The 18736-nt window shown below is 36.1% G+C and overlaps 1 protein-coding gene across 17 annotated transcripts in view; it reads left to right on the top strand.

Annotated features, from left to right (window-relative positions):
* DLG1 (discs large MAGUK scaffold protein 1) overlaps positions 1-18736 on the top strand; it is a 304845-nt gene that overhangs the window by 111582 nt on the left and 174527 nt on the right. For 3 of the 17 annotated variants that reach the window (XM_066240958.1, XM_066240957.1, XM_066240956.1), the window contains exon 1: positions 658-1194. The exons of 11 other annotated variants lie outside the window; for them this stretch is intronic. In XM_066240958.1, the coding sequence (XP_066097055.1) occupies positions 961-1194 (234 nt within the window). In that variant the 5' untranslated portion in view covers positions 658-960. Of the gene's footprint in view, positions 1-657; positions 1195-18736 lie in introns of those variants that run through there. 3 more of the 17 variants (XM_066240961.1, XM_066240960.1, XM_066240962.1) reach the window with 3 other exon arrangements.

The following is an 18736-nucleotide window of genomic DNA, read 5'->3' as shown; positions in this document are numbered from 1 at the left end:
TGAACCAGAGTATTATTTATATAGTGTTATATAAAACATGTTCCACTGTTTATTAAAAAATTTACCTTTAGTTTGTATTTTTACAAATTCATAACTTTATGATCTTAATGTTTATAATATGAGATGATGCTTAAAATAAGTTATCATAAAAATTCCAGAAGCCAAATGTTTATTTTGCTAATTAATCTGTTTCTGCCTCCAGACCCAATTATCAAAGCATTAAAAGCCATTATATTACATAAAATGAGTGTTACACTACAAATGGATTCCCTCTATCATTAAATTCTTAATATAGAATACTTTGAAAAAACTTAGAACCAGTGCTAATTATTGTAAGCTCCTTCCAGAAATTTATATATCAATGACAAAGATTCATTTAGAAAAATTATTTTAAACAATTGAAACTATTGCCAGAGAATCCTCTTATATTTTTAAATTCAGTTCATATTTATAATTTAAGCAGTGAAGATGCCATTGGATTTTACTACAGACTGATTGAAACTGGGTAATCCAGGGTTTCTCCACCCAGTACATTACATCAGGCAGCTCTAAAGGGTTTTGGTAGTCCAGTGTTTGTAACATCCTTCTTTACCTGCTAATCGACCTCACTTCCTGGATTTCAGTCCATCTAGTTACCAGCTAACAAAAGAACAGCTTTTGGTTCCTGCAGACGCTGGTGAAAAAATAATCATGAGAAAGAAATCCACCTTATGCCATCTTTTTTGTCTGCAAATATAAACTCAGCCATCATGCAGCTAACAGGTACAGAGGAAAGAAGATACAAGCTCTTTCATGGGAAGAAATTACAGAGAAAATGAACATCATTTCTCAAGGTTTTTATTTTCCCTGATCTACAAGTGATGCTGCTGTAATTCTAGCTGCAGTTTTTACCGATCATTCACCACTCAGCAGCTGGTAGAGAAGTAAGACTGCTTGGCAACCACCTGCAGGGCTGCAGAGATGAATTACATTTTTGGGAACAACACACTTCTGTACTCCCGCGCCAGTCGAGGAGGCAATACTAGCTCTAGCCATGGCTCAGTAGGCCCAAAGCAGAAACACTGGGCAAAAAAGGGCTCATCAGATGAACTGCAAGCTGAGCCAGAACCTTCACGCTGGCAGCAGATAGTTGCGTTTTTCACTCGAAGACACAGCTTTATTGATTGCATCTCGGTAGCCACCAGCTCCACCCAGGTAACATACCACTTGTTGAAATTATTTTCAGTATATTTTCATGTTTGCTTTGCAAAAATGTAATTGTATAGATTTCTTATTAAAATATATAATTGTATGCACTGAAACCTTGGATGCACAAAAATGTATGTTTTCAGTTCATCTGTGCAGGTCTTTGGCATAAAAGGAGAAATATTTTCCCTTTTGATCTTATGTAATGCCAAACAAAACAATCTCAGGTTCTGTTGAATAACTTCTCTAAAAATCTAAAGCCATGTTATATAAATTAAAATGTAAGTTAAAATGCTTGTTTTCTTATTTTTAGACTATGTTAAAGGCTATAAAGTATGATATCTGACCAAAGAAAATAACAGTTTAGCTTTGTATGTCATTAGATAACCTTTGGAAGGTTATTATGGTAATCAGGTAAAAGAAGATAAGTTAAAATATTTTTATTTGCTAATGTTTTGAAAATGGATTAAGTTGAATATATAGTAAATTAAATTGAAATTGTGAAATACTATCATTGTATATACCCTTATATCTTAAAGTTATATTAAATTATGGTATATTCAAGGAATTAATGACTCCTTCCTTTTCTATAAATATACATTATATAGGGTAACTTGTATAACTATACAATTGAAGGAATATTTTTTCAAATAATCATTTGACAGAGATGAGCAAACACAAAGTCTCCCAAATTAAAAAAAAATCACTTCTTTTTGAGGAAGTGAGTATTGAAAATAGGGAAAATGTAAAATTAATAATAATTTGAGTGAAATACCTAGTTTGGTATTAAAGGAGAGTTGGGATAATATTCATATTTTAAAATGTTTAAAATACTCAACTTGTAAAAGAAAGGATAAGAAATAGTCTAATTTATAAACAAGGTGAGAACATTTTTGTCCTTTGACATCAATAATATTTAAATTAACAAAATATCCACACATACCCTAAGACATTTTAAAATAAATACCTTTAAAAATATATTTTTTTAAATTAGAAGTATTATGATAAGTATAAACTGTCAACAGCTTCTTTCTTTAATTTAGTTGCTAGAATTACCTTTCAATAGTTTTGAATTTTAAATAACATCAAATTTCTTAAATAAGAAATTTTACTTATTTTTCATTTGTGTTGAGAGAAATGGAGTTACTTGGCTAGGAGAGTCATTAATTGTTTTTTGTAGGCACTGAGATTACTTATAGAAACTTACTCAGAGGCAATAATTGATTTAACTCTTAGATTGAATACTGTCCCAAGAATTTAACTTGATTTTAACTACAATTATGTATACCAAAAAGGCTCTCAAAGACTAAAGCTTGCCATTGTAATTCACTGTAGGTTAATAGTAAATGATATTTTCCATTGTCAAGAAAAATACATTAAAAACTTTTTAAACATTTAATATAATTTATATAAATGCATACAACAGACACACACACTACCATTAATATGTAATTCATCTTATTGAGGGCATACAAATGATGAAATCACAGAATTACATTATAGTTACTTAAGAGTTGAAGTAAAAGGTTGCTATTGTATTGCATTAAAAGAGAGTCAGAATTTTAATAAAACTTATTTACAATTGATTCTTCAAAGCCTTAAAAAATTTTTTTTCCCATTTCGTTCAGATCATTCACATATACTGATAAATAACTTCGTTTTTATTTCTTTCAGACCTCTTTGCATTGCTTACCTTTTTAAATTATCTTTGTATGTAATATATAGTAGTATATACATTGGGTCAGAGGTTTTAGCTTTTATTTCCCCTGCTTTGGAATACCAGTATAACATTTTCCATTATATATATGTTTCTAACTGAAAAGTTGGATATTTTTTATATCCAAATCTTTTGTGGTAACTCACTGAAATTCATTTTACAGGATAAGATGTAATAGAATTGAGAGAACATTAGACATATTTGGATCTTTGTTGATGCCAGAATTTATTTTTCTGTCTCATTTACTGACTCATGACTGGCAGATTTATTTTGTAATACTGGAGAAATTTCTATATAGTTTAAAATAAGTAGATTAATGAAATTTTTTAATTGAGCACATACTATATACCTGTGCATATAGTGGTATGATATTGGTAGTGTTTTGTTAAATGACTGATAAATAATAGCAGTGATGACAATGACCAGGTCTCCTATTTCACTGTTGTTAGAAATACTCTATTTTAAGATTTGATAGTCAGATTAAATCTTTTAATTTTTCTGAAGTGAGAAGCAGGGAGGGAGAGAGACAGACTCCTGCATGTGCCCAACTGGGATCCACCCAGCATGCCCAGTAGGGGACAATGCTCTGCTCATCTGGAGTGTTGCTCCAATGCAACTGGAGCCATTCTAGTGCCTGAAGTGGAGGCCATGGAGCTATCCTCAGCGCCTGGGCCAACTTTGCCCCAATGGAGCTTTGGCTACAGGAGAAGAAGAGAAAGATAGAAGAGGGGGAAGGGTAGAGAAGCAGATGGGAGCCTCTCCTGTGTGCCCTGACGGGGAATCGAACCCAGGACTTCCACACAATGGGCTGACGCTCTACCACTGAGCCAACCAGCCAGGGCCGATAGCCAGATTAATTTTCAATCTAATTTCTTATAACAGTGCTACATGATACTTCTAGCAGTTTGGAAAGATGTTAATAAATCAACTTTTATTAATATGAAAGTCATTATTTGATTTAATACTCCCTCAAATATCCTCAATAAATAAAATTTACTTTCTTTATAGATTTATTTAAATTGCTTGTCTGTTGGAGGTATTCATTTTTATAACTAAGATTATATGCCCATTCCTGTTATAATATCTGGATTTTAGCGGGAATGTCATTAATGTTTCTTTAAATGATAAGGAAGCCAACTAGTTATAAATTTCTATAAGCTCCACCCCCCCATCAATAAGACAGGGCTTGTTATAGGATTGGTACTTAATAAGTGTTTATGGAGTTGATTGATTAATTTCCATGTCAGTCACCTGGAACCTTATTAGCTCATGGCCTTCCAAAATATGGCACCTAATCTGAAACCACTTAGATAATTATTTTTATTGGATCTACTCTCTTCTCTCATAAATGCCTTTAGTCCTTCACAGTAACCCTTACTCCACTTCCATTTTCTTCTGTCTTCATATTTCTTTTCAAACCACAGAAGTTCTCAAATGCACCTGATTTCTCTTTACTCTTTTGAGTCCCCACCCAATGGTGATACAGCTTATAAACTAATTTATGTCATTTGGTTGTATCTCAGAAGTTTACATTGTGGGTTTTTGCTTGTCTGTTTGGGGTTTTATTTTTATGTTAAATTAAGATGAGTTTCTTGTGAATTATTTTACTTTGGTGTAAGTTTTTCTTTTGAGTGCTTCATTCTAGTATGTTCTTAATTTGGGATAGTTAGCAACAGAAAAAAGTAGCCCATGGATTGTCAAGCCCTCCTTAGTTCCACACTGTAGAATTCTTTCTATTCTTTTTGTTTTTTAAGCTGGGGACAGTGAAACAAGGAAGGGCCTACAATAGAACAAGCAACAGGCGAGAGCCTACGGGGCTGCTTACATTAGGATCCCTTGATGCTAAGCTGCCCTACCTATCCTCCCTAGCATACTCAACTTCTTTTCCAGTCTAGGACCACGTTTCATATTCATCAGGGTTTTCAAAAAGTCCAGCACAATAGTTCTAGACTTTCCTACTTGATTAGCCCCTAGGGAAAAGTTTTATCTACTTGGTGATATCAGTGTTTATTTATGAGAATAGTAGTTATAAACTTTGAACAGCCGTGAAGTGGTAGGTCCCTTTGAATGTGTGTTTAGCAACTATTTCTGTATTTTAGACTACTTGAAAATCCCTAACATGGATCACTATAAATATTCAAATTGGGTTCTCCCATCCCCCAATGATTGACATGCCAAATTAAGCTGAAAACAGCACAGTTCTATTCCTGGGAGTGGAATAGATATGATGGCTTATAATTGAAATAGAAAAATAAAATTTTAATAAGAGTGAATATTAGCCACATGAGTTAAATAATCTTTTTAGAGAAAAAAACCCTTTTCTAAATTAAAACACAAGAAAACACTGTTTAGATACTTATGTGGAAAACTATATGGGCTCATTTGTATGAAAAGAATACTATTCTTAACAAATGCATTCTGGATCATAAAGGATTTAATTTTTGGAGTTATGCACTGGATATATTGTCCACAAAAAGAAGATATAATTGAGTTAATTATATTAAATCATTTAATGTATTTAACATATTTAGAACAGTGCCTGATATATAATATTATTATTTTATTTTTATATTGTTTAATTTAGATAGTCTGTGGACAAATTCAAATAGAGATAATTCAAAATTATGTCATCTAGGGTAATATAGTTCATTCAAGCATTCAGTAAAGAGTATTGACTGAATAAATTAACTGTAAGTGCAAGCTGTATACTTTTTTTGCTTGCATAGTATTTATTTTTCATATACCGTATTTCCCCATGTATAAGATGCTCTCATGTATAAGACGCACCTTTATTTTGAGGGCCAAAATTTGAAAAAAAATGTATTACATAAAGTTACTGAATTTAAGTTTTATTCATCATAAAATTCATACAACTCCTCATCACTTTCAAAATGCCCATCCATTAGCTAGTCCTCATCTGTGTTTGATGACGAATCACTGTCTTCATATATTGCCTCATCCTCATTTCCATCTATGGCATTTGAAATGCCACAACCACTATATAAGACGCACCCAGTTTTTAGACCCCAAATATTTCAAAATAAGGTGCGTCTTATACGTGGGGAAATACAGTACACAAGGCTGACTACTGTACAGTTTACACTTTGGACATAGATATGATGTAAGTGCTTGAAGACATAGAAAAGCTCTTGTCTGTTGAACATGCTGATACAAGAACTACAGATCTCAGCACCTTCAATTGCAGGATTTAAGGAAGGGCCCCAAAGAGCACCTCCAATTCTCCTTGAGACCACCAATTCCCTGACCTTGCCTCCCCTCCCATCACTTCCTTCTGCAAATTGCTAAATCACTCACAAGTAAACAACTAAATTGAACTATCAACCTTTTACTAAGCTCCTCCAGGCATCCTGTCATAATTTTATATTCTATATCCCCTTTGGCCTTAATCAGTATACCTGGTGTTCTCCTGAGAATACAACCCTTACAAAAAGTGAAACTTGTATCTCACACCCCACACCTTACGAGACCAACAAGTGGAGTTGTCTTCCTTGCTTATCGTATTGATATTTATGGGTGATTGTACTTTCCTCTCTCTTTTAAAAAATGTAGATGTTAGACAAGATTATCTTCTTTCCCTTCTTTTCCAGCCATCTGCGTTTCTCCCAGTCACTCCTACTCACTGATGGTTTGAACACTTGGTTTACTATCTTTTCTCTGCCTGCTATTCCTGAATTATTCTTAGTAATTTTCAGCAGTATCCTTGTGTGATCTCTCCAAAATCTTACATAATAATTCTTTGATACCTTTAACTTCCAGGATCTTGCTTTTCTTTCATTTGAATGATTCGCCTAAATAGTTACATTTGAGACCTCATTTGTGTTGCATTATAACTGATTTTTAACCTTCTTCATCTCATGGCACGCATAAACTAACTACTATAATTCTGTGGCACGCCAAAAATACATTTTTTGCCAATCTGACAAAAAAAATAATTTTTGATTATTTATACCAGATGAGCTATTGTTGTTTACTGTTGTCATCTTTAAATTTGACAATCTAAGGGAAAAGAGGTCAGTGCTCCTGACTAAATAGTTAAGTTTTGCATGTTTTAAAAATTCTTGCAGCATACCGGTTGAAAATTACTGGAATATATACCACTTAGAAATTTCAGTTGCAAGCATCTCAAACTAGCTAGCATTCCTTTCTTTTCAGCTCACTTCCCCTACTACAAAGATTTTTTTAAATACCTTCTGAAGACCTCCAGCCACTTCCCTTCTTGCCTTGCTCAGATTCCTTGGTCCATGACTATCAACACTGTCTTTCTTAATCTCAGCTTGCTCTTGCCCTTCTGTCACTTCACTGGTAAGATCTAACCTTGGTTAATCACAGCTCCGCTCTACCTCTTGCACACCAGCAAAGCAGCACATTCAACTTCATCTCCCTGTTTTCTGGCCCTTATTCTCAATTGGTTTTACTCTGTGTTTTGGCCTGTTAAAATAAATGATACATCTCTGTTCCTAAAGCTTATCCTTCACTTCTGTATTAGATCGTAATTCCTTTGACTATTCAGACTTCTGAAATTCTCTCTTTGGCATTATTTGGTTTTCCCTCTTACTGGATTATTACCATTAGCATACGTACCTGCTATAATCCCTCTCATTAAAATAACCAACCAGAAAACCCTCTTTTGAACTCTATCAGATAATCAAATTAAATAATTAGTTCTCAATCTTCGTTTTACTTGACCCCATAACAGCTTTTTACAAAACTGACTACACCCTTCTTTAAATTCTTTGCTCCTTTGACTCTTGAACACTACTCTTTTGATATTACTCCAACCTCAGTTTCCTTTGTAGTTTCTTCCTCATCTTCCTAATGCTAATGCTAATGTTAACATGCCTTGGAGCTCGGTTTTTAAACTTTTCTCTTTTGATACTTTCAAGTGATCCATTCTGTCCTGTGCCTTTAAATAATATCAATATTTGTATCTTTAGCCCAAAGCTAAATACTTGACTAGGCTTTTATATCTAGCTTCCTACTCATTCTCTCTACTAGAATAAGTATCTGAAAGTTAACATGTCAACAACAGTTCCTCATTTTATGGCGCTCATCTTCTTCACTGAACCATTTACTGAGATGCTGAAGACAAAAACACTTAGAATCATCTTCTGTTACTTTTCCCTTTGCTCTACATTCAGTCTCGTAGCAAATTTTATTGGTTCTATTTCACAATAGATTTCATGATCTGACCATTTTTCAGCACTTCTACAACTACTAATTAAAGTTGACCCTTGAACAACATGAGGCTTAGGGGTGCCAAACCCCTGTGCAGTTGAATATTCACAGATAACTCTTGACTTCCCAAAATCTTAACTGTCAATATCCTGATGTTGACCAGAAGCCTTACCAATAATGTAAAAAGTTGGTTAACACATATTTTATATCTTATAGGTATTATGTACTTAGTGTATTCTTACACTAAAGTAAGCTAGCAAAAATGTTATTAAGAAAGTCATAAAGAAGAGAAAATACATTTATAGTATGTACTGTATTTATCAGTACTATAAGTTTACATCAGCTCCTTACAATATGAATCATCTGTCTATAAGTACCTATATCAATAGTCTTATATGATACAAAACACTGTAGATGTTAAATGTATTACTCACACTAGTCATCAAAAATATAAAGATATTTTCATTTTTATTTATAGGTATATTTATTTATAGCAATAATGTTCATGCATTAATAAAGCACCAGTATGATTGCTTTATTGCAGCCTAGTGTAATAGATACGATTGCTTCATGGTAGCCTAGCCTATACACCAATGAAGAATCATTATAAAATATTTATGGCATAGATTTATAGTCATATTAATAATACAGTATTAGAAATATTGTTACTTGTTTTTTTTAAACTGCTTACCTGTGATGATAGGCTGATACGCAGTTTCTCCAATTACAAGAGAGAGGGGCATACTGTACGGTAATTAATTCTTTGAAAGCAAAGCTATAAAATAGTAAGAAAACTAAGAACTATTAATTTCATATAAAATATCACTTACCATATGCCTGTGTAAGGATAAGCTATCCACTTTCATACAGATCACTCACATGATAATCTACATGATGAATATTTAGGGGATGGCGACACCCAGGATGATGATGATGATGACAGAAAACATCTCAAACAGTGCTTGCCAAACAGTTAATAGATTTTCACGTGAAGAGACAACACATAAGTTTATTAACTGTATGGCGTGATGGTTGTTTACTATTCATTAAGGGGAAGTGGGTCATCGGAAAGGTCTTTACTCTCATCTTCATGTTGAGTAGGCTGAGGAGAAGGAAGAGGAGGGGTTGATCATGTGGTCTCTGGGCAGAGGCAGAAGAAGTGGAGATGGAAGGGAAGCAGGAGAGGAAGGCACACTCAGTGTAACTTTATAGAAATACACTATAATTTCTGTATCACTTTTTTGCTTTCTCATTTATCTGAACATGTTTCTATATGATATCAATTTGTCTTCTGTTTGCTTTAGTTTCAGTGACCATATCACAAAATGGTTTAAGTCGTAAAAGAAGTCTAAAGCAGTCTCGAATAATTGAAACCTTTTGTCAGATTGTCTGATGTTGGTTTGTTTTCTGGCTCTGTTTTTTTGTCCTCTTTCTAATCTTCTGGCACTGGTTCAGAAGCACTCATCTGTATCAAGTTGTCTTCTGTCAACTCATCTGGTGTGGTGTCTATTAGCTCTTAAATTTCTCTAAGATTTATAACTTAGAGCCCTTCAAACATACACACAGAGCCCCCCCCCCCCAATATCCACAACCTATTTTTTCATTTCCTTGATTGGCTTTGTTGTAAAACCTATAAAGTCATGCACAACCTGTTGACACAATTTTTTTTCAGCAGAAATTGTTTCGGGCTTAATGGCTTTCACAGCTTCTTCTAGAGTAGTAATGGCATCTTTTGTTCTTTCAGACTTTGATGATATTCTTTCTTTTGTAGTTCTCTTCCATAGCATTGACAATCCTTTCTATAGAGTACTTACTGTGTATAATGAGTCTTAAAGGTCCTTATGACCTCCTGATCCAGAGGCTGAATTAGAGAAACATTGTGTTTGGGGGCAGGTGGGACACTTCACCTCCTTTGGTGTTGAACTCATGAGGTTCTGGGTGGCCAGATGCATTTTCTAATTTCAAAAGAACTTTAAAAGCAGTGCCTTACTGGTGAGGTACTTCCTGACTTCAGGGACAAAAGCATCAATGGAACCAGTCCAGAAAATGGGTACTTATTGTCTAGGCTTTCTTATTATACAATCAAAAGACTGGCAGCTGTTGTGTAACTTTTCCCTTTAAGGATTGAGGGCTAGCAGCTTTATAGATAAATGATTTATCTATATGGTTATAAACTCAACTGCATTTGCACAAAACAGTAGAGTTAGCCCATCTCTTTCTGCCTTAAATCCTGGTGTTTGCTTTTCCCATACTAAAGTCTTTTGTGACATTTTTCCCCCAGAATGGGGCACTTTTGTGTACGTTAAAAACCTGTTCAGGCACTGGAAATGCTGAGGTCGCTGGTTCGAAACCCTGGGCTTGCCTGGTCAAGGCACATGTGGGAGTTGATGCTTCCAGCTCCTCCCCACCTTCTCTCTCTCTCTCTCTCTCTCTCTCTCTCCTCTCTCTCTCCCTCTGTCTCTCTCCCTTTCTCCTCTCTAAAAAATGAATAAAAACCTGTTCAGGCAAATATCCTTTCTCTTCAGTGATCTTATGGTATCTGGAAACTCAGATGCTGCCTCTTGGTGAGCAAAGCTGTTTCTCCTGTATCTTCACATTTTTAAAACCAAAACTTTCTGAAATTACCAAACCATTCTTTGTTGACATTAAATTCTCTATCTTTAGGTCTTTAACCTTCCTTTTGATTTAAATTGTCAGAATGACTTTGTCTTTTTTTCTTGAATCATGTTAGTCTATAGTTATGCATTTTCAATATGAGATAAAAAGGTATTTCACAAAAAGTGCAAGCTTTTCATACCCGCTGTTGTAACTGCAACAAGTCTTCATTAATTTCCTTTTCTTTTTTTACTTCCTTGAAAAAAATTTTTTTATTTATGGATTTTAGAGAGGAAGGGAGAGAGAGACAGAAACATCAGTCTGTTTCCATATGTGCCAGAGATCAAAATGACAGTTTTTACATATCAGGATGATGCTGTAAGCAACCATACTAGCCAGCCAGGGCTCTTTCTTTTTCTTTATAATGGTCCTTATGCTGGACTCATTTATTTTGAAATTGTGGGCAACCACAGCTTGCAGACCTCAATCTACAGTACATATCAAACAGTTCATCTTTTTCTTGTAATGTCTTGACTTTTCTCTGCTTCTTGGGAGCACTTCCAGTATCACCAGTGACACTTCAGGTGGGTCCCAAGGTGTTATTCAAGGTTAACAGCATTATACTAAACACAGTGAAAAATGTACAAGGACTTTGAGAAATCACTTTTTATTGCAATACACATTTTTCTGGAGAGACCCCTGCTCATGTGGAAATGGTGATCACATGGTATTTTAAGCAACTACTCACAATACTAAATCTCACCACAGTAGCAACAGGAGATGGCTACAAAATTATGACAGTAGTGCAGTATGTACTATAGTTAAGTTTCTACAGTTATGATTTAATACTGCATCTTTACATTTGTTTACATTACTGTTGACTGAATGGCACCATGTATATGGTCTGTAAGTGTTTGTGTGGGAAAGTTTTGATGAGTTTCAATTTTTATAAACTAGGTATGTGTATATTTTATGGTAGTAAATTATAAAACAGATTAGTGTCTACATATGTTTTATGTATTCATGATGTACTTAACTTTTTCCTAACTTTTTTTTTTTCTTCATGGTGGGAGGAGAGGGAGAGAGGGAGGGAGGGAGAAAGAGAGAGAGGGAGGGAGAGAGGGAGAGGAGGGGGGAGAGAGGGAGAAAGGGAGAGAGGAAGATAGAAAGAGGGGGAGGGGAGGGGAAGGGGGAGCAGTGGGGGAGGGAGAGGGAAAGAGAGGGAGAGAGGGGGAGAGAGAGAGAAAGAGCAAGGAAGAGATAAGAGAGGGAGAAGAAGAGGGGGAGAGAGGAAGAGGAAGAGGGGAAGAAGGGGAGAAAGGGAGGGAAGGAGGGAGAGAGAGGGAGGGAGGGAGAGTTTCCTAACTTTTTTGATATTTCTAGGCTATATGGTTCATCTGTTAGTTTTTCCAAATTGTCACACCTCCATAATTTTTTTCCAATATATTTATTGGAAAAAGAAATCTATGTGTAAGTAAACTCATGCAGTCCAAACCCATGTTGTTCAGGGGTCATTGGTATTTAATTTGTTGCCTGAACTACATACAGCGTAGACATCTCACTGGTCTCCCTGTCTATTCTTTCCTCTCGCCAGTCTGTTTTTCACGTAGCAGCCAGCCTTTCTCACAGAATGTTAGTTCAGATCAGTACCTTGGTTTTAACCCTCCCCTAGCTTTCAATCTGATATATAATAAAATCCTTATTTACCATAGGCCAAAAGGCCCTGTATGGTCTAGCCCTGGCAATATTTCCAGTCTCATTTTCTACTGCTCCCTTGCTTATTCTGCTCCACCTACACTGGCCTTCTTCCTGTTCCTTAAAAAATCAAGCACGTGGCCTGACCTGTGGTGGCGCAGTGGGATAAAGCGTCGACCTGGAACACTGAGGTCGCCGGTTCGAAACCTTGGGCTTGCCTGGTCAAGGCACATATGGGAGTTGATGCTTCCTGCTCCTCCCCCTTCTCTCTCTCTCTCTGTCTCTCTCTCTCTAAAAAAAAATAAAAAAATCAATAAATAAAATATTAAAAAAAAAAAAATCAAGCACGTGTCCAGCCTTTATATGGCTGTTCCCTCTGCGTGGAGCATTTTTCCCCACACATTCTCATGATTCATTCCCTCACTTCCTTCAGATTTCTGTCTATTTGTTGCCTTCCCAGATTCTTACTTAAAACAGCCAGCACTCCTTCACTCCAAACATCACTGTCATGCTTTTTAAAATTTTTCCCCTCGTAGCACTTAATACTACCTGATCTTTTATCATTGTAAATTTTTTATCTGTCTGAATTCTCCCTGAGACCTTCTGTGAGACATATATCATACTTTATCTAGTGTTGTAATGATCCTATAGCTGATTATTCTCTTCACATTTACCATTCCGGGGAAAAATACACACAAGGAGGTCAAGCGAAGAGAGAAGACGAGAGGAAACCATTCAGTTTCCTTATAACTAGGATGACCGTATAATTTATCAACCAAATTGGTATGTTTTTGATGGAAAGAGAGAACTATTCATACTTAAAGTGGGACAGCGTGCATAAATACAGACTTCCCAGTCAGACAGAGGCTATAGTATATCATTTATAATCATTAATCTTCTGACTGTTTCTACCAGTAAGCAGGTATAATATTCACACCAGGTCATATCCACCTTAGACCATCCTGGAATGGCCTAACCTGTTCTATTTATTTTTCATATACATTTAGCCTCATGCCTAATGATAGCTGGGTTTTGAACTGATAGATCAAATATAAATATTTTCTTGGCCCTGGCCGGTTGGCTCAGTGGTAGAGCGTCGGCCTGGCGTGCAGAAGTCCCGGGTTCGATTCCCAGCCAGGGCACACAGGAGAAGCGCCCATCTGCTTCTCCACCCCTCCCCCTCTCCTTCCTCTCTGTCTCTCTCTTCCCCTCCCGCAGCTGAGGCTCCATTGGAGCAAAGATGGCCCGGGCACTGGGGATGGCTCCTTGGCCTCTGCCCCAGGCGCTAGAGTGGCTCTGGTCGTGAAAGAGGGACGCCCCGGAGGGGCAGAGCATCGCCCCCTGGTGAGCAGAGCGTCGCCCCCTGGTGGGCGTGTCGGGTGGATCCTGGTCGGGGCGCATGCGGGAGTCTGTCTGACTGTCTCTCCCTGTTTCCAGCTTCAGAAAAATACAAATATACATATATATATTTTCTTCATTTTTCTTGCTTATATTTAAGAGTACAATGTCTTTGTATTAAACTAGAATATATGCACAGCAGGTACACAATCTTAAACTACTTTGGAAATGCCAACTCTGATAGTGGAATAGTTCCCAAGAGAATGAGTATAAGTAGTCTCCTTTGGGTATTAACTAACTAAGCAATCAAAATTAGGGTTAAAAACTCTATTATACTGGTTGTGAGATGCGGCCTTTTGGCAGAGTTCAGTTTTCCACTCAAAAGGCCAAATTTTATAAGATTAATACCAGAACTCAGATTTGGAAATTGTTTTCTCTTTTCACCTGAAGAATATTGTGGAGTTTTTTTAGGGAACCTTTATATGTACCTATTCCAAAAATACATTAAATTATACTTAAGATCCAGTCATTTATACAGTAGGACACTTTAGAAAAGCATAGAGATGAAGATTAAACGTTAAGTAATTGTTTATAATGGTTATATAAGGTTTTTAAAAATACCGAATTGACCATGCAATCCAGCAATCATACTCCTTGGTGGTGACCCCCCCCCAAACTGAAAACTTATATTCACTCAAAAACCTGCACACAGATATTGATAGCGTCTTTACTTATCATTGCCAAAACTTGGAGGCAAGCAAGATGTCTTTCAGTATGTGAATGACTAAACCGTGGTACATCCAGGCAGTGGAATGTTATTTGGTTCTAAAAAATGAAAAGACATGTGGGAACCTTGACTCAATTTTAAAGACACCAATCTGAAAAGGCTGTGTACTATGTGCTTTCAACTACATATATGACATTTGGGCTGGCTTTAGCTCAGCGGTTTATTCAAGTCAAGTTTGCTTGCCAACTATATATATGACATTCTGGAAAAAGCAAAACTAGGCAAAACTTTTGTAAAAAGATCAACATTTGCCAAGAGTTAGGAAAGTGGAAAGGATAAATCGGTAGAGCACAGAATCTTAAGGACAGTAAATGATTCAGTATGATACTATAATGGTGGGTACATGTCACTATAAATTTGTTAAAGTCCATAGACTTTGTGCAACACCAAGAGTGCACCCTAATATCAACTATGAACTTTGAGTAATAATGTGTCTATAAGTTCTTCAGCTGTACAAATGTACAATTTTCGTTGCAAATGTTAATAAATGTGTGTGCATAGAGGTTTTATGGGAACTCTGTAATTTTTGCTGAGAACCTGAAAGTGCTCTAAAAAATAAAGTCTATTAAAAAACAAAATTGATATCTTAATGTAGATTATTAGATTGGCTTTAGTTTGAAGAACTAAATGAGTATATAAGTACTAAATTTGTATATAATTTCTACAAATAGGAAGTATTTTACATTCATCTTTGTAGCTTCTACATACTGTCATGATTGTTAGATGACCCTTTTTTGTCAAGGACAAGTAGGTAAAAAGAACTTTTACAAGCTGCACTGTATGTATTTTAATATATTCAAACAAGTTTTAAAGATTAATCTTTAAAATAAAGTGTTAATGAAAGTGCTGGAAAATGACTGACCTGCTGCTCATGGGATCAGGATAGGTGATTTAGCCTCGTCAACATTTCTGCCATTAATTTTTAAGCAATGTTTGTTTTCATGAGAATTGTATTTCATACCTCTTTATTTTTATACCTCGTATCACAACTATATTTCAGTAAGATTTGGGTAAGATTTGTTTAATGTAATCTACTACACCAGTGGTTGGCAAACTGCGGCTCTTTGGCCCCCTGAGTGTAGCTCTTCCACAAAATACCACGTGCGGGCGCAAAGGCCAGGTTAGGAGTACCCTAATTAAGTTAATGACAATGTACCTACCTATATAAGTTTAAAAAATTTGGCTCTCAAAAGAAATTTCAGTCATTGTACTGTTGATATTTGGCTCTGTTGACCAATGAGTTTGCCGACCACTGGACTAGACCATAAGCTTCACATGAGCTGGTAGTACTAGGCTCTAGTATCACCAGAGCCTAGCATGGTGAATGCACTTTATAAATATTTGTTGAAATGAGTAAACAAATTTGATATATATTATTTACATTTAATCTGATGATGGTTGCAAGGAAGTTTGGAGCTTTCAAATATGGTTTGACCACTGTAGATTTCCCAAGCCATTTTTGTATAGAACTGTGGCTTAAAAATTCACATGTCAACATTTTACAGGATTTTGTGAAATTGTGTATATTTCAAAAGAAATTCAAAGCCCTCTGTGAAAAAATTAAATTAAGATATGTATATTCTTACACATATAAAAGACTTAAATTCTATTGTTAAAATTTGACTTTGTATCATTTCCTCTAAAGATCTTTTTCTGTTTTATTCTTTGTATTTTAAAAATGTATTTAGATAACATTTTTAGCCTTCATTTTTGTATCAAAATTTAGAATTTTGATAAAGGTAGAAATAGTTCAGACCATGTGAAGAAAATAACCTATAATGATCGGCTTATTTAACCTTAAATAAACCAAATGGTGTGATAACTTAACAGGCATATACAAATCCTGTTTTGTCATTTAAAGCAATTGGCTGTGACACCTGGAAGTAGTAGAATTTTAGAAGCCTGAACACTGTTTAATTCTGTGCCTATATAAATTTATTTAAAAGATTTTTCTCCCTCACCACTTAACAGGAGTCTTGCCTGTTCTTTTTTTTTTTTTTAATGTTTCTTCCATTCATTCATTCATTCATTCATTCATTCACAGAGGCAGAAAGAGAGTCAGAGAGAGGGATAGACAGGGACAGACAGACAGGAACAGAGAGATGAGAAGTATCGATCATTAGTTTTTTGTTGCGCATTGCGACACCTTAGTTGTTCATTGATTGCTTTCTCATATGTGCCTTGAACACAGGCCTTCAGCAGACTGAGTAACCCCTTGCTCGAGCCAGCGACCTTGGGTCCAAGCTGGTGAGCTTTTTGCGCAAACCAGGTGAGCCTGCACTCAAGCTGGCAACCTCGGCATCTCAAACCTGGATCCTCAGAATCCCAGTCCGATGCTCTATCCACTGCGCCATTGCCTGGTCAGGCCTGCCTGTTTGTTTGTTTTTTTCCTTAAGTGAGAAGCAGAGAGACAGAGAGACAGACTCCCACATGTGCTCTGACCAGGACCCACTTGGCAGGCCCCCTACTGAGCGATGCTCTGCCCATCTGGGGCCATTGCTCCTTGCTTGGCAACCAAGCTGTTTTAGCACCTGAGGCAGAGGCCATGGAGCCATCTTTAGCGCCCAGGACCAATTTGCTCCAACTGAGCCATGGCTGCAGGAGGGCAAGAGAGAGAAGGGGAAGGGGGAGGGGGAGAGACAGGTGGTCGCCTCTTCTGTGTGCCCTAGCTGGGAATTGAATCTGGGACATCCAAATGCTGAGCCGACACTTTACCACTGAGCCAACCAGTCAAGGCCCTATTCATTCTTTATTCTTTAGTAAATCCCACTTTGTATTTACAGTATTTGTGAATTGTATTTACAGTATTTGTGAAATCTAAACTATGATTATTGATTCAGCCAGCTCTGAAGTGTGAAGAAGTTGTTAATGACAGAATAGGACCAATTACTTGCCCTACAAATTTTGTTGGTTCTGAGAAAACAAAAAAAAAACCCTAACATTATAATCTGAGGTTTGAATCAAATAGTCTTTATTTTTATGTATTGAACTCTGACTGATTTTTGTAGAACCAAATTAATGTGTCAAAGTGTTGTTATCAATTTGAAAAAAAATCAGTTTGAAAGTATTTTGCAAGACAGGAAAAACAACCAAGATCTTGGATATTAATAGTTTCAGCTATACCAACTACCGTAGCAGGAGTGGGGAGGCAAGGGAACAGAACAGAAATCATAATTTTAATCACTTTTTCCAAACTGAAAGGCTATATACAGTATAGAACCTAAATTGTTTCAGTTATAAGAACACAGCTTATTATATAGGATATATATATATATATATATTGTGTGTGTGTGTGTGTGTGTGTGTGGTGACAGAGACAGAGACAGTGAGAGAGAGGGACAGATAGGGACAGACAGAAAGGGAGAGAGTTGAGAAACATCATTTCTTTGTTGTGGCTCCTTAGTTGTTCATTGATTGCTTTCTCATATGTGCCTTGATGGGGTGGGGGGCTACAGTAGACCGAGTGATTCCTTGCTCAAGCCAGCGACCTTGGGCTCAAGCTGGTGAGCCTTGCTCAAACCAGAAGAGCCCGCGCTCAAGCTGGTGACCTTGGGGTCTCAAACTTGGGTCCTCCACATCCGATGTTCAATCCACTGTGCCACCACCTGGTCAGGCTATATAGTAGGATTTTTTTGTAAAAATATTTTAAGGAACTCTAGATGAAACCTGAAATTTCCATATGTATTTCTTGTTTGTTTGTTTGCTTGTATGTTTAATTCTCACTTCCATTTTTGGGTGGAAGAGTTGCTTATTTTTATTGTCATGCATTAAACAGTGCAACATAATTAAACCAACTATAGTTAGTAAAAACTAGACTGGGTTTCTTAAAGTCATTTTCTATTTTCTTCATTGACCTAATTAGTTTTTTTTTTCTTTTTAAAAATCATACTACACCCTGTAGGCAAAATCTAGCCAAACACCTGCTTTATATATAAAGTTTTATTGGAATACAGCCATGACTGTTTGGGTATTGCCTATGGCTACTTTCAAGCCTCTACTGCACAGTTGGGTAATTACAACAGAAACTTCATGGCCTATAAAGTCTAAATACCTGGCCCTTTTCAGGAAAGTTTGCTAACCTTTGACCTAAGGATGAATGAAATGCTCTACTTTTTGGGGGGATGTTATATATTACAAAGGACAAATGGGAAAGACAAGGTAAAACAGAAACTACAGGAAGCAGCTACCACCTGGTTAGCTACCACCTAGTTAGTAGATCTTTG

This window comes from Saccopteryx bilineata, chromosome 8 (genome assembly GCF_036850765.1).
Source record: "Saccopteryx bilineata isolate mSacBil1 chromosome 8, mSacBil1_pri_phased_curated, whole genome shotgun sequence".
NCBI lineage: Eukaryota > Metazoa > Chordata > Mammalia > Chiroptera > Emballonuridae > Saccopteryx > Saccopteryx bilineata.
Note: the sequence above shows the minus strand (reverse complement) of the source record. Positions and strands in the feature narration are given on the sequence as shown.